Source organism: Pseudophryne corroboree, chromosome 11 (assembly GCF_028390025.1).
Source record: "Pseudophryne corroboree isolate aPseCor3 chromosome 11, aPseCor3.hap2, whole genome shotgun sequence".
Taxonomy (NCBI): domain Eukaryota; kingdom Metazoa; phylum Chordata; class Amphibia; order Anura; family Myobatrachidae; genus Pseudophryne; species Pseudophryne corroboree.
This window is the reverse complement of record NC_086454.1, coordinates 332,674,023-332,690,037: the sequence shown is the minus strand read 5'-3', so window position 1 is coordinate 332,690,037 and position 16,015 is coordinate 332,674,023. Positions and strand designations below refer to the sequence as shown.

Here is a 16,015-nt window from a genome sequence, read left to right as displayed (position 1 = left end):
GTTTATTATGGCTTGTTTAACCTTTTCCTAACCACTTATTTATATTATTCAAATGTTTGATACAGCCTAAACTGTAGACCATCTATAATGTGAAATATTAATACTGTATTCCATCCAGTAACCAGTTTATAAAAAGATCAATGTGAACATTAATGTCCAGGATCTGTACTAGGTTCTTCTACCGCTCCCCCAGACTCCCGCACTTGCTCCAATGATCTGCAGAGTGGGAGATTGTGGCCAGCATTTGGAAACCCCCCCTCTAGAAATCCTGTATTTGCCACTGAGTTGTGTTTTCTTGTTACAATCATTTTTGTTAGAGCTGTATTTCTGTTAAGTCTTTGTTTCCAAGAACAATATTGCCCATATTTATAAGGTATGGGTCCTATCCATAGGAAGGACATATCCATCCTCCAACTCAAGTGGGGAGAGTTATAGGTACAATGGGCTGACTTGTTGGCAAAAGTAAAAGTATGAGCTACAGTATAAGATGGTTGGGTTGCACCTTAATACTCACAGGTGAAGCCAGTATGTCGTATTCTTTTACTTAGAAATCCAGGTTTATCTGAAACGATTGATCCAGTTGTATATTTACACGACACCTGATTGGATATTTCGGTTCAAACTGATTTGACATGTTATTACAGTTTTATGTATTTATTCAAGAGAGTAAGCTAAAACAATTATGACAAAACATACTGTCATTGAAAAGGTGGGTTGCCTATCGATTGAATCTTTTGCTACTATTTCCACAGTTTAACTGGATCCATATTCCAATAACATCAGAGCACATGGTATATGAAACCACATGTAGACTGCTAGGGGACACAAAATAATACAATAATACAGCTCAATATAACTGAAATCATCAGTAGGGAGGCCAGTCCCAGGATCGGCGGACTCCCGGGATTTTAGGCAAGAAATGCCAGGATTTGAATATTAGCACACATCTCTGGTTATTATTAAGCGCTGTACAGAAAACATGCCGTCATACAAGCATAGCAGTGCAGATCACACGATAATGGTCTCATTTTCCAGTGAGGTCTTTTGCACACATATATGCTGAGTACGGGATCCGGTCTGAAGATCGACAGTGTCTAGGTCGACAATGTTTAGGTCGACCACTATAGGTCGACAGTCACAAGGTCGACAGGGTTTCTAGGTTGACATGTGCTAGGTCGACAGGTCTAAAGGTCGACATGAGTTTTTTCACATTTTTTTCCTTCTTTTTTTGAAGTTTTTCATAGTTAACGATCCACGTGAACTACGATTGGAACGGTAAAGTGTGCCGAGCGAAGCGGTAGCGGAGCGAAGGCACCATGCCCGAAGCATGGCGAGCGAAGCGAGACATGCGAGGGGACGCGGTGCACTAATTGGGGTTCCCGGTCACTCTACGAAGAAAACGACACAAAAAAAACATAAAAAACTCATGTCTACCTTTTTCCATGTTGCCCTTGTTCCTGTCGACCTTTTGTCCATATCGACCTAAGGTGTGTCGACCAATTGGTGTCGACCTAAGGTGTGTCGACCCTCAGTCCCAGACCCAGAAAACATGCGTCATGCAAGCATAGCAGTGCAGATCACGCGATAATGGTCCCATTTTCTAGTGAGGTCTTTTGCACACATATATGCTGAGTACACTAAGATGAAATGTACTAAGATCTCTTTCTTGTGCTGTTTCTCAGGTTGACCACAGGACGACTTACAGCCGGTGGAGTTGCGGTTTTGATGAAGTCTTTCCTCGGCTGCATGGCACTGCAGGAAATACAGTAATTGTTGTTTTTTTTTTTAATTCAGTTCCTCATGATGATATATTGCATATACAGTATAGAAGACCTTTCTTCACATCCGTCACATGAACACTGTAGATGTGCATATATAGGGGCTGATTAATTCGAGCTGGTTTGCAAAGTAAAAAAAACTAACTTTGCACCTGGACAAACAATGTTGTAGTACAAGGGTTGCAAATACGTTTATTTATTTGCATGCAGGGTAAATACTGGCTGCTTTTGCATGTAACACACATATGCTGGGCAGCTTGATTTTTACACTGCAATTTAAATTTCAGCTAAATCTAATTCTCTCTGCACATTACATCTGTCCCACCTGCAGTGCAACATGGTTTTACCAAGTTACATGTTCTTTGGAGGTGTGAAAAATGTTTTAATGTTATCTAGGGACCTCGTATATTTATACAATCAGGTGGGGTGTATCTGTTTTTTTTTTCCCGGGAGGTTGTGTGTTTTAATACTGTCTGTGGTGAGGTGGTGTATTAATGTGTGTGTGTGTGTGTGTGTGTGTGTGTGTGTGTGTGTGTGTGTGTGTGTGTGTGTGTGTGTGTGTGTGTGTGTGAGTGAGGGGGGGCTGTATTAATATTGTGTGAGTGTGTGTGTGAGGGGTTTATTCATATTATCTGTGCCACACTTTGCATTATATACTGGTCACTGCAGTGCTCTCAATATTATATGGGAGGCACTGCGACACTCTGCATTATATGTCAGTCACTGTGATGCTCTCTGCATTTAATGGTGATCACTGCAATGCTCTCTGCATTATATGGTGGTCACTGATGCTCTCTGCATTATATGGTGATCACTGCAATGCTCTCTGTATTATATAGAGGTCAATGCAATGCTCTCTGTATTATATAGTGGTCACTGCAGTGCTCCCTGTAGTATATGGTGGTCACTGCAACGCTCTCTGTATATATAGTTGTCACTGCAATGCTTTCTGCATTATGTGGTGGTCAATGTAAATTTCTCTGCATTATATTTTGGTCACTGCAATGCTCTCTGTATTATATGGTGGTCATTACAATGCATAGTATTATTTATTTAGAGACACATCGCTCCAGTGTGTACCCAACCTTAATGATTATATATATGATGTATATTGATATGTACCTAGCAGTAAAGCAGTGATGTTTGTAATATTGTACTTTTTCTGCTCCCCGCAGCTTGCAGAATAACCACCTAAAGACAGAGGACATGGTCACATTCGTCTCATTATTTTCTAAGATGGAGCATTTAAAACTTTTGGAGTAAGTGTCGTATAATTATATTATGTTTGTGTATAAAATTGTAATTATAATGATATCATAACTTATGGTTTATAATACTTGTGTACAGAATTCTGAGGGAGACCTTCTAAAGAAGACCAGTGGAGGTGTTACCTATAGCAGCCAATCACATTCCAGGAATGATTAATCTGGAGCATTCTATATAATAATAGCTAGAATATGATTGGTTGCTGTGGGTCACATCTCCACTGGTCCATTTAGAAGGTTGGATACATCATCCCCTTGACAACTGCCATCATGGCAGAGTTGTCAGGTACACGGCTTACTCCTGTGTTGCGATTGGTTGTCCCAGCTGAGGCAGATGTGCATAACATGGCAGCTATAATGCTGACAACGTACTGTGGATGAGTAATTACTGCTTCTCTGTCCTCCAGCCTGAGCCACAATGAGATACAAGTGACGGGTGTCCTCACATTGATAAAGGCAGCTGTCATGTGCCCCAGCACAGACAATGTACAGATAACGTGAGTGATAGCAGTTGCGTGACCATTTCTACATGTTTATTAGAATGAATGCGTTATATGAACATATGTCATTTATATTTCTGCTCCTCAGAGGGGACACGGCTGCAATCATTTTCTCCTCAGAAAACTGTCGCCCTGAAAGGTAAATATAATAGTGAGAGATTGTACATGTTATACTCACATTAGATTTAGATGAGTTTATAAAATCACTGTCACGGAATTATAGTTAATAGAAGCTGCCGGTTTGTCAGACATTATTACTTCCCAGTGTAGACTCCAGCTATATATTACAGCAAGTTAGCTATTGTTATACATGTGAATTTATATATAATTAAAATGTAATGTGTTCTGAAATTTATAATAAACTGGTTTTGTATTACATTTTCATTCTTTGCATTAACAATACAAATAAATGGCATTATTACTAATCTGAGGATTATGTAAATATCGGCCCAGTGATAGACCCAGAGTAGTGCACCTGGTGCATTTTGTTATGGAGTAACGCATGACTTCATCAGATGAAGTTGTGGGTTATTCCACAAAGAAACGCGTCAGAATTGCTACTTTGGCACTACCACTGGATTCAACTTTATAATATCCTAAGCTTAGTTACTATATTACTTCCTAATACTTCCTACTAAGTACCTATATATTTAGACTGTAGAGAAGTTTGTGATATAGGGTATCTCTAGTATAGGAAACTATATAAATATGTAATATGGAATCGTCAGTTTGTAAAAGCATACTATCCATGGAATATCATGCTTCTCCAAATGCGCTCCGTTCCGGTACTGCATGTTGATTTGGTAGCAATAAGGAAGTAAATTGCGCCAATAATAAGTGATTGCAATAATAGCGTCTTTGCAGTAATATGTAGAGCCGAGATGTGTATGCCATCATCTGGCAGTATGTGTGCCCAGTTTGTATGTGCACCATCCCTATAAACGGTGTAAGAGATACATCCCCTGCTGTTCTGCTTGGGCCACATTTGTGTGAGCACGCCCTTACTGAGCTTTGCCTATGTGTACGTCCTTTTACCCTTGGCCTATGTGTACGTCCTTTTACCCTTGGCCTATGTGTACGTCCTTTTACCCTTGGCCTATGTGTACGTCCTTTTACCCTTGGCCTATGTGTACGTCCTTTTACCCTTGGCCTATGTGTACGTCCTTTTACCCTTGGCCTATGTGTACGTCCTTTTACCCTTGGCCTATGTGTACGTCCTTTAACCCTTGGCCTATGTGTACGTCCTTTTACCCTTGGCCTATGTGTACGTCCTTTTACCCTTGGCCTATGTGTACGTCCTTTTACCCTTGGCCTATGTGTACGTCCTTTTACCCTTGGCCTATGTGTACGTCCTTTTACCCTTCGCCTATGTGTACGTCCTTTTACCCTTCGCCTATGTGTACGTCCTTTTACCCTTCGCCTATGTGTACGTCCTTTTACCCTTCGCCTATGTGTACGTCCTTTTACCCTTCGCCTATGTGTACGTCCTTTTACCCTTCGCCTACGTGTACGTCCTTTTACCCTTCGCCTACGTGTACGTCCTTTTACCCTGCGCCTACGTGTACGTCCTTTTACCCTTCGCCTACGTGTACGTCCTTTTACCCTTCGCCTAGGTGTACGTCCTTTTACCCTTCGCCTAGGTGTACGTCCTTTTACCCTTCGCCTAGGTGTACGTCTTTTTACCCTTCGCCTAGGTGTACGTCTTTTTACCCTTCGCCTAGGTGTACGTCTTTTTACCCTTCGCCTAGGTGTACGTCTTTTTACCCTTCGCCTAGGTGTACGTCTTTTTACCCTTCGCCTATGTGTACGTCCTTTTACCCTTCGCCTATGTGTACGTCCTTTTACCCTTCGCCTTTGTGTACGTCCTTTTACCCTTTGCCTATGTGTACGTCCTTTTACCCTTTGCCTATGTGTACGTCCTTTTACCCTTTGCCTATGTGTACGTCCTTTTTCCCTTCGCCTATGTGTACGTCCTTTTACCCTTCGCCTATGTGTATGTCCTTTTACCCTTTGCCTACGTCCTTTTACACCCCCAATCCGCTTGACTCTGCAATTACGCATTTGCATGCGTTCATTTTTTGGGCATGCGCAATACAAAATCATGCAAAATTCCAGGCACAGTACTCTCTCTGCCCCAGTACGACACATCAATAAACACTTTTCTGTCAGAATGCTGACGCCGAAATCTTGACAGCCGGAATTCCGAAGATAATGCATTAGTGAATGATGATTGTTAGGGAGCAAAATTATCTATTTGTTAATCTATTCATTGTTTATTTATGAAGTTATTTATATAGTGTACTAATATTCTGCAGTGTTGTATAAAGAATATTTCTGTCATTCACATCAGTCCCTGCCCCAGTGGAGCTTACAATCTATATTACCTTACATCATCCATTTACATACAAGGGCTATATTTTTTTTGGGCAAAAGAAAATTAACCTACTGTAGCATTATGTTTTGGTTTGTGGGAGGAAACCAGAATACCCAGAGGAAACCCACAGAAATTCCACACAGATATGGCGCTAGATGAAATTGAATCTATGACCAAAATTAGGCTCCATCCATTGCAGGTTTTCTGGTCCTGGTTGAAAGTATGTCACAGTATTAAAGGATATGGAAGTCCTGTGGAGTTGGGGCTGCACCTCATTCTACGCCTGGAATGCAAATATGAGACTTTGGGGTCTATTTACTAAGCCTTGGATGCAGATAAAGTCACTGGAGATAAAGTACTAGCCAATTGGCTCCTAATTGTCATTTTTCAAACACAGCCTGTGGCATAACAGTTAGGAGCTGATTGGCTGGTACTTTATCTCGTGACTTTATCTCCATCCAAGGCTTAGTAAATAGAACCCTTCGTGTTGCAGGAAGAAAAATTAAATGAACTGCACATCATTTGGGGGTAGTTTGAGGGGGGGGGGGGGGGCAGGTTAGATCAGCAGATAGCCACAGAGCACTATTGTCCTTACCTTACAAGAATGGTCGTAGTTTTAAAGCGGCAATTATTTACAAGGACCTGGTTTCGCTTTGTAAATGGTAGCCGCTTTGAAAATTCAGCCATTCCTGGAAATCCAGAATCTCGGACAACTTGAACCCTATTACATTTACCCCCTGGAACTTAATTGAGATATATTTGGAGGGCACTCACTAGTGGACAAGGACAAGCCACGATGACACATAACGTGTCATCGTACACCATGCCTGGCGCACTTAGTGATGCACATGGTGTCATCAGGCCACGCCCACCTCTTCATTTTCCATCTGCTTTCTGCATCTCCAGAGTGCAGATATAAACATTAGACAAGTGTGGCTTTAATTGGATTCATTGCTGTGAGTTATAGGACATTTATGCTCATTGCGCAATGTACTAAACAAGGTCCAATTTCATATTGTGCTGTGGTGTACAATTATAAGAACTAATAAAGTGTTTCTATGCAGCTCTCCACAGCTCAAGAAAGCTAGAAACGAAGTTACTGGGATGAGAAAGAAAAGACTGAGGTAAACTCAATTATCTGAAAAGACTGAGGTAAACCCAATTATCTGAAAAGACTGAGGTAAACTCAATTATCTGAAAAGACTGAGGTAAACTCAATTATCTGAAAAGACTGAGGTAAACTCAATTATCTGAAAAGACTGAGGTAAACCCAATTATCTGAAAAGACTGAGGTAAACCCAATTATCTGAAAAGACTGAGGTAAACCCAATTATCTGAAAAGACTGAGGTAAACTCAATTATCTGAAAAGACTGAGGTAAACTCAATTATCTGAAAAGACTGAGGTAAACCCAATTATCTGAAAAGACTGAGGTAAACCCAATTATCTGAAAAGACTGAGGTAAACCCAATTATCTGAAAAGACTGAGGTAAACCCAATTATCTGAAAAGACTGAGGTAAACTCAATTATCTGAAAAGACTGAGAAACCCAATTATCTGAAAAGACTGAGGTAAACCCAATTATCTGAGGCTCATACATTTTAAATAAAAAATAAACAAAACATGTTCACTGTAAATGTAGAGTGCATATTTGTTTATATGATATTAAAAGTCAAATATAGCCCATAGTAGAATAGTACCCTACCCCAAATTAGCATAAAAGGTTGCTGCATAATTACCTTGTTTCAACCCCCCAAAGAGAAACCTCATCTCTGTCCTTTATACCCCGTCAGTCCTATTCTCAGCTTCATACAACATCACATTGCATTGTTGGGACCTGTGTTTGCTGCAACAGTTATTACGTGGTTCTAATGTCCTATGGGTTGCTGGGCCAGTTGGGGGTTCCTTTGGGAGAGGCTAATACCCCTTTCACACTAGCCTAGATTCCCGGGATCGTTCCCGGGTCTAGTGCTGATGTGGACGGTCCAGGGCCAAAATCCCGGGATTTCTGTCTAGGCATTTCAACCCTGCAATCATCCCCGGTTACTGGCCAGTGTAAACGATGCAGGGACATGTCTCTCCTTCCCGGGTTGCCTCTCCTCATGCTGATTGGATATGCTGGGGATCTTACTGGTGACCTCATCTCTGTGGGCCTAAAAAGGCCATTTCTAATGACATTCTCATATGAATTCAGGGCCATCCCGGGATCAGTGTAAAAGGTGCTGGTCCGGGACGACCCGGGTCGAAAGGCTGGTGTAAACGGGGGCCAACCCGGGAATGCCCCGGCATGATGCCAGGACCATATTTCTTGGTAAGTCCCTGCATTTCTGGTGTGAAAAGGGTATATGTTGCATATAGCCTTTTATATTTCAGCCCCCTCCCTCATAGGGGATGCATTCAATATCCCGGCTGTCGTGATCCTGGCGCTCAGCATACCAGGGCTTGGATCCCGACTGCCCGGATACCGAAACCTACTTGGGGTGTCCACGACAGTCCTGGAGGGAGAATAAATAGTGTCGCTCCACCGTGCCCGCAACATGGCGAGCGCAGCAAGCTCGCAAGGGGCTCTTTTGTGCTTGCTCTGCTGCCGGCATTCTGGTGCCCCGGCATCCCTAGGTCGGGATTCTGACCGCCGAAATGACGGGCGCTGGCATATCGATACCTACCCCCTCATAGCCAGTGAATGTTTTATAGTTTTGTCTCAAGCTCAGACGTATTCTTACGATATTGTTTGGTGGAAACTCATCTTCATGACCCTTAGAAAACATTGGGTGGGTTGAGCGTATCATTCCACACATATTTTGCATTCTCAGGGGTTTTCGGATTGGTTAAGAAACATCTTAATTTTAAGTTGGGCTTGGTCCCCTATGGTCGATTTGTTTTTCTTAGAGTGCAAATTGATTCTTGTTTCCTTCATGTTTTGACTCTGTATATTCCCCCTCCATATAATAATCTCTTGATCACTGGAGGGCTTTTTCAGATGACCTCTTGCCTGGCCAAACACTGTTTGTGAAACGTATGGATGAACTAGGCTTTGTGGATATTTGGAGGTTCAGGTATGCTCAAGATAGACAGTTCTCCTGCCGGTCCAACACTTACTCTGCCTTGTCCTATATAGATTCGATTTTGATTTGATTGGTTACCCATACAGAATTCCTGTCTAGAGGTATCTCAGACCATTCCCCGGTTTGTGTTACATTAGACCTTTTGAAAGACCGTGGGGTCTCCTTTTGGAAACTAAACCCATTTTTGGCTTACCATGATGGCCGTGGGTTTTGAACTGGTTGCTGCTTGGGAGGGAGGGATATTTCAGTGATAATTCCAGTATTACTAATCCCCGTCTTCTTTGGGACGTCTTTAAGGCCTTCCTTTGTGGGGACATCTATTGCTCGTATTGCACAAATTAAGGCTGTCAACTGTAATTGTAAGAGTGAGTTGGAGCAGGGCTGTCACGATCTGGAGTCTCAATATATTAGTTGCAAGAAGGTTGGTGTTAGGGAGTCCCTGCTTTTAGCTCAAAAAGATCGGGATGACTATTTGTTTGATAAGTACTCACATTGTGTACTCTTCTCCAGGCATGCTATGTATTCATAGGCTGATATAGGTGGCAGCTTCCTGCTTGCCTAGCTTGTGACACTTTGTCTAGTAGAACTGTCCCTGCTGTAGGCCCTCATTCTGACCTGATCTCACGCAGCAACTTTTTGCAGCCCGTGAGATCAGGTAGACGCCGCCTATGGGGGAGTGGATTTTTGCATAGCAAGGCTGCGAACGCTTGTGCAGCCGAGCTGTGCAAAAACATTTTGTGCAGTTTCTGAGTAGCTCTGGACTTACTTACCCACTGCGATGACTTCAGCCTGTCCGGTCCCAGAATTGACGTCAGACACCCACCCTGCAAATGCCTGGACACGCCTGCATTTTCCTCACCACTCCCAGAAAACGGTCAGTTGCCACCCTGGAACGCCTTCCTCCTGTCAATATCGTTGCGATCACGGTAGCGATCATTTTCTTCTTTAATTCCGTCGTTCCCCGTCACCAGGCAGTGACGCACTTGCGCATTGCGCCCGCTGTGCAAACACATTCCGGACCCGTTCGCATGGCAGCGAAAAAAAGCAGCGTGCGAACGGGTCGGAATGACCCCCACAGTGGATTCCACGGGGATTACTCCGGTAGTTGGGAAGCAGATACTGTAGCTCAGAGGTGGGCAAAAGGTAGATCGCGATCTACCGGTAGCTGGCGGAGCATCCGCCGGTAGATCGCGACAGACTTAACAGAAAATAACTGTAAGGAGCCTGCCGCCGCTGCTTCTCTTCACAGTTCCCAGGGATGCAGTGTGCGGGTGCGCGGGTGACGTAATTACGTCACCCCCGATGTGAGAAGCCTGGGCGCTAGTGTGGCATACTGGAATGTTAGGAGACAAGAGATATTGGAAAGTTCCAAAAGCCATTTAATTCTTATCAGTGAGTGGGGGAGTTTTATGGCGCCAAAATCAGTTCTGGCAGACCCTGCCACATGTAGGGGTTTAGGACAGGAAGCAGGGGGATTTTAGAAAAAGGAACAAAGCACAAGACAGATCAGGGTGAGCTGAGGACTGAGATGGAGGGCACAGGCTAGTGTCCAGGAGAAACGCAGTCTGGGGACTGTGGAACAAGCATCTATAACTCCACAGTCCCTGGCATTATGGAACAGCATGTAGGTGCTGCTAGGAAGAGCAAGAGATATCCAGATTTGCAGTGTGAGAGAAGTTACAGCATGAACAATCAGTGGAAGAAATAAAGGGGATCTTCCTCTTCAGGGGTACCCCAGAAGCAGGATGGGAGGTGTGAGTCTACGGGAGAGGACGAGCTGGGTGAGTGATAGGAAATCACGTGTGGCGGAAGGCCCCCAGTAACGTGTCCATGAGAGATCCCGTTTAGATGGAGCCCCTAGCGAATGGGGGAGAGCACACTGAAATGAATCTCAGTTTGCGGAAGCCGCACTACTTATTCCCAGAGACTGCGCTGGTATGTTCTGTACTGTAATGCTGCCACCTCACTGTAAATGCTGTTATTGCCAGGGAAGCAAATGAAAGGAGATGTAACCTGATGTAACCCAAATGAATATTGTGCTGGAGAGAAGAAAAAGAAGTTAAATGTTACTGTCGTGATAACCCTGTCTGAACTGTGAATAAACTGCTTGCTTATGTGATGAAACGGCCTGGTGTGCAATGCTTTTTAAAATGACTGACGGATCTGCCGCTGCCTGGTTATCACACTAGTTGGATCCAGTTTGATCCAGCCGGCGGTGGCGACGACAGGAGAAGCAGCCAGCGGGAGGCCATGACTGCAGGGGGAGGGACGACTGAAGCTAGGCAGTGTGACAACTTGTCAGGTAAATTATGCAAAGGGGGGGTTTCTTCACAAGGGGAGGGACGATCTGCAAAGGGGGGATCTGCGAGGTGTCTTCACTAAGGTTTTTTTTTTTTTAACACAAGGTGGGATCTGCAGAGAGAGGATTATTGTACAGGGGGCTATTATGCAGGGGACAGGAAGGGGGGTATCTGCAAAGTGGGGGGATATGTACAGAGGAGGGTATTGTACAGGGGGCTATTATGCAGGGGAGTGGAAGGGGGGGATATCTGCAAAAAAGGTGGGGGATCTACTAAGGGAATGATTAGCACAGAGGGGGGTTATTTGATGTCATTCTTGATGCTATTTTTAAATGTGAGCGTTATTATTGGTGTTATTTGATGCCGGTAGATTACTGGTAAGTGAACAAAAAGTAGATCCCAGGTCCCAAAAATTCCGGTCACCCCTGCTGTAGCTGATACGTTTGTTGTCTTCTTTAGGGACCTCTGAGTGTCACGGGTTAACTATACACAACAGCAGTTGGTTGCTTATTGGGGTGGGATGGGGTTCTCAAATGATGGTGTGGACTTCCCAGAAGCCTCTTTCACAGAGGAAAAGTTAGATGTAGCCTTGACTTATTTTCCAAATAACAAAGCTCTGGGGTGGATGTTATTCCTATTAATATTTAAGATTGCTGACCTGCCAGATCCATTGAAGGAGGCAAACAGTGAGCTTCAAATAGCTCAGTGTGTATGGCGTACACACTACTCAGATCATTGACCTGAGGATTGGAGCATTTATCTGATCAGCCAAGTGATCGGCATAGTGTCTACCCAGCTTAACACTTGTGCGATTTGGACCCATTTCAAGCGATTCCGACGCATCGGGATGAGAAATTGGATGAAAAGTGGCAAATGGCATGTGAATCCGATGTGTGGTCCTGTGCTCATCGGATCGGGGCCTGTAGATTGCAAGGGCTGCTCTATAGATTTCTCGGATTCGCCAGCCTCCGGCAGCCTTGGCTGGGATCGCATACGATACATCGTATGCAATAGGACTGCACGCGATATATCCTACAGTATGCCATCCTGCCGCCCAGGAAGCTGCCAGGCAGTTCAAGGGAGACGTAGGCAACTTTTCCCCCTCTGAGAAGCTGCAGTAGTGTAGGAGGCCCTTTACATTTAAATACTTGCTACTATGTTGATTAAAAGAATTGTTTTAGTTTATTACTGAGATTTAGGTTACTATAGTCCTTGAAGTGTATCAGCCTATAGGCTCCTACACACTGGGCGATTTTGATCTGAGAGCAGGATACTTTTGGTGTTTTGAGCTGTTTTCAGCTCAAAACCGCCCAGTGTGTATGCCCCGGCGATGAGCGCTGATGCGCGCCCCCGCTTCATCGCCGGCGGCCGCTGTTCATCTGCTGGTATTACCAGTAAATGAACGGCGGGGTGAGCGGCTTTCCATAGCGTCCTGCTATGGAAAGCAGTTCACCTCCGCTGACGTCGCTGGCCAGCGGGGAAAAGCGCTTAGTGTGTATCCGCTGAGCGATTTTCAGCCCAGCAATGTCAGCCATCATCGCTATACATACACGCTGGGCCAAAACGCTCAGTGTGTATGCACCTTATCACTACACTAAAGATCATAGAGGTAAACAAGACTTATTTAGGGGGTCATTCCGAGTTGTTCACTCGTTGCCGATTTTCGCAACGAAGCAATTAAGGCGAAAATGCGCATGCGCATGGTACGCAGTGCGCATGCGCTAAGTATTTTAGCACAAAACTTAGTAGATTTACTCACGTCCGAACGAAGAATGTGATTGACAGGAAGTGGGTGTTTCTGGGCGGAAACTGACCGTTTTCTGGGAGTGTGCGGAAAAACACAGGAGTGCCAGGATAAAACGCGGGAGTGTCTGGAGGAACGGGGGAGTGGCTGTCCGAACGCAGGGCGTGTTTGTGACGTCAAACCAGGAACGAAACGGGCTGAGCTGATCGCAGTGTAGGAGTAAGTCTCGAGCTACTCAGAAACTGCTAAGAATTTTCTATTCGCAATTCTGCTAATCTTTCGTTCGCAATTCTTCTAAGCTAAGATACACTTCCGGAGGGCGGCGGCCTAGCGTGTGCAATGCTGCTAAAATCTGCTAGCGAGCGAACAACTCGGAATGAGGGCCTTAATACATTGACTTAATGTACGTTTGAGACCATTTTTTGTTTGCTTTTGGCAATTTAACTAACTTGTCATTTTTATTCCAGTCTTCAAAACTGTAACCTGACCCCGGAGCACGTTCCTTTGCTGCTTGAGTTACTCACAGGCTCCCAACTTTCTCACTTAAAGTACGTTAAATAAGGAAATACTATATGAATATCTGTAACTGCAGCGCTGTTTTATTCTATGTTATGCAACAGTTTGCGATTCGTAATCATGGGTCGGGTTCCAAATGTAAAAGGAATCATCACATGGGTGCCTGCACTTAATTGATTGGCTAATGCCATAGAAAATCTTTGATCTGTGCAGATTGTAGACTTACACAATTGATGATCTTTTTCTAATTGTAGAAATCAAAGAAAGAACTAGCGCTCACCTGATAATTAATGGGGAAAAACATCCATTTAATCCAAACTCTCTCTCCCTTCCCAACATACAAATTCATAATCTTCATATTTTTAAGGGTCAATCCAAGTGTAGGTGATGTTCTCACCCCTTCCAGTTAGTACGGCAGCAGCCTCACTTTACGGCAGCTCAGACCCGCATAATTTTGCAAACCCATAGGGCTCTTCTAAGCGGTTGCAACGGCAACTCACAACCTTCGCCCGCACTTGGATTAACCTCTTAATGTTATATATTATATATTATATCTGTGATTTTCCGCTGTGTTGCTTCACATGTCATACCTGACTATGGGGGTCATTCTGACCTATTCGCACACAGCGGTTCTTCGCTGCGGTGCGAACGGGTCGGAACTGCACGCGCATCATTGCCCAGCGACGGCAGTCGCCGGGCAACGACGCCAGGACCGATCGCAAGAAAGAAAGCGATCGCAGGCCCGATCGCAAGAAGATTGACAGCGGGAAGGAGGATCGGGGTGTCTACTCACCATTTCCTGCAGGCGTGTCCAGGCGTTTGGAGGGCGGATGTCTGACGTCACAGCCGGGACCTTCATCGCTGGATCCGTTGCACTGGGTAAGTATGTCCAGGGCTGGTCTTGTTTTGCAGGAAACTTTTTTTTAGCATAGCAGGGCTGCACAAGCGATCGCAGCCCTGCTATGCTAAAATACACTCCCCCATAGGCGGCGTCAAGTTGATCGCACGAGCAGCAAAAAGTTGCTGCGTGCGATCAACTCGGAATGACCACCTATAATGGACAGAAATCCTAATAATTCATTTTGTAAAAAAATTGACGTCTAACATTTTGTTTTGTCGGTTGCAGTTTATCTGGTAATCCTCTTGGAGATGGTGGCTGTAAACTGCTCATTGAGGGCCTGCCCAATATACCAATATCTGGAGAACTGGAGTAAGTCATATATACTGTGTATACTGTTGATCAAATGGTTCTTTCTTGTTCATGTTTTATAAACACCTCTATTCAGTTCAGTGCAGCTTCTAGCCATAATTAGCTATCCTTTTTATTACGATTATCTTTTATTTACAAAAGGAAAATCTGACAAAGGGGAGAGGGCCCTGCTCTTACGAGGCTCAATCTATATGAGATATTCAGTGGGAAAGGCAGGGGCGCTTTCCCTGCAGATGAACCAGCACTTACAGTACCTAGGTCCCGGAACACTTACTTATTTTTTATTTTTTTTAAGTGACACTTTCACTTGCGCAGATGGGAGGGGAGTGGGCTGGGGGTACATTAATCATAGATGGCAACAGCCTGTGGGACGAGCTGCCGAACGGGAAGTGCAGGGGGTATGGTGCAGTGAGGTGGGCGATACTGGGAGCATGATGCTACAATTTGACCATCGTGTACACGCACCTCGCTGTACGCAGCCATGTTCCCCGGCGTTGTCAAGTAGGAGTCATGGCCATGATGATGTAATTCATTGCAAATCGTGTTATCACATCGCTTGGTACAGATGGGTCCACAGTTATCTTGACTAGTTTTCTGCGCCTAGGCACAACATGGCTTATTAACATAAACCCTTCATCTATTGTTCTCAGCTGCAATACTATACAGAGAACAATACAGCAGGGGATTCAGTCATTACAGCAGGGGATTAAGTCTGACTGGCCAGTCTCAGTTAATCCTATTAAAGGTCAAGATAAATGTGGACCCATCTGTACATCCACTTAATTCAGGAAGTGGGCGGGGCAAGGGGCCTGCGGGCGACCTACCTACGTCTCCAGGCACCCAGGTGGGGCACACAAAATTTGGGAGTCTCCCAGAAGTTTTGAGGCATAATGCACACTATACCTCTGTGATGTCAATACTCCCTGATGATATTATTAATTTATTACCAGTTATTTATATAGCGCACACATATTCCGCAGCGCTTTACAGAGAATATTTGGCCATTCACATCAGTCACTGCCCCAGTGGAGCTGACAATCTATATTCCCTATCACATGCACACACATTCATGCTAGGGTTAATTTTGTTGGGAGCCAATTAACCTACCTGTATATTTTTGGAGTGTGGGAGGAAACCGGAGTACCCAGAGGAAACCCACGCAAGCACAGGGAGAATATGCAAACTCCACACAGGGCCATAGTGGGAATCGAACCAATGACCTCAGTGCTGTGAGGCAGTAATGCTAACCATTACACCATCCATA

The 16,015-nt window shown here is 44.4% G+C and overlaps 1 protein-coding gene across 6 annotated transcripts in view; it reads left to right on the top strand.

The window, feature by feature from the left end:
* The window catches only part of NLRC5 (NLR family CARD domain containing 5), a 253,349-nt gene that overhangs the window by 14,325 nt on the left and 223,009 nt on the right, over positions 1-16,015 (top strand). For all 6 annotated transcript variants that reach the window (XM_063945766.1, XM_063945765.1, XM_063945768.1 and 3 more), the window contains exons 6-12: positions 1,683-1,766; positions 2,954-3,037; positions 3,451-3,540; positions 3,632-3,682; positions 6,982-7,041; positions 13,493-13,573; positions 14,668-14,751. In XM_063945766.1, coding sequence (XP_063801836.1) covers positions 1,683-1,766; positions 2,954-3,037; positions 3,451-3,540; positions 3,632-3,682; positions 6,982-7,041; positions 13,493-13,573; positions 14,668-14,751 — 534 coding nt within the window. The remainder of the gene's footprint in view (positions 1-1,682; positions 1,767-2,953; positions 3,038-3,450; positions 3,541-3,631; positions 3,683-6,981; positions 7,042-13,492; positions 13,574-14,667; positions 14,752-16,015) is intronic.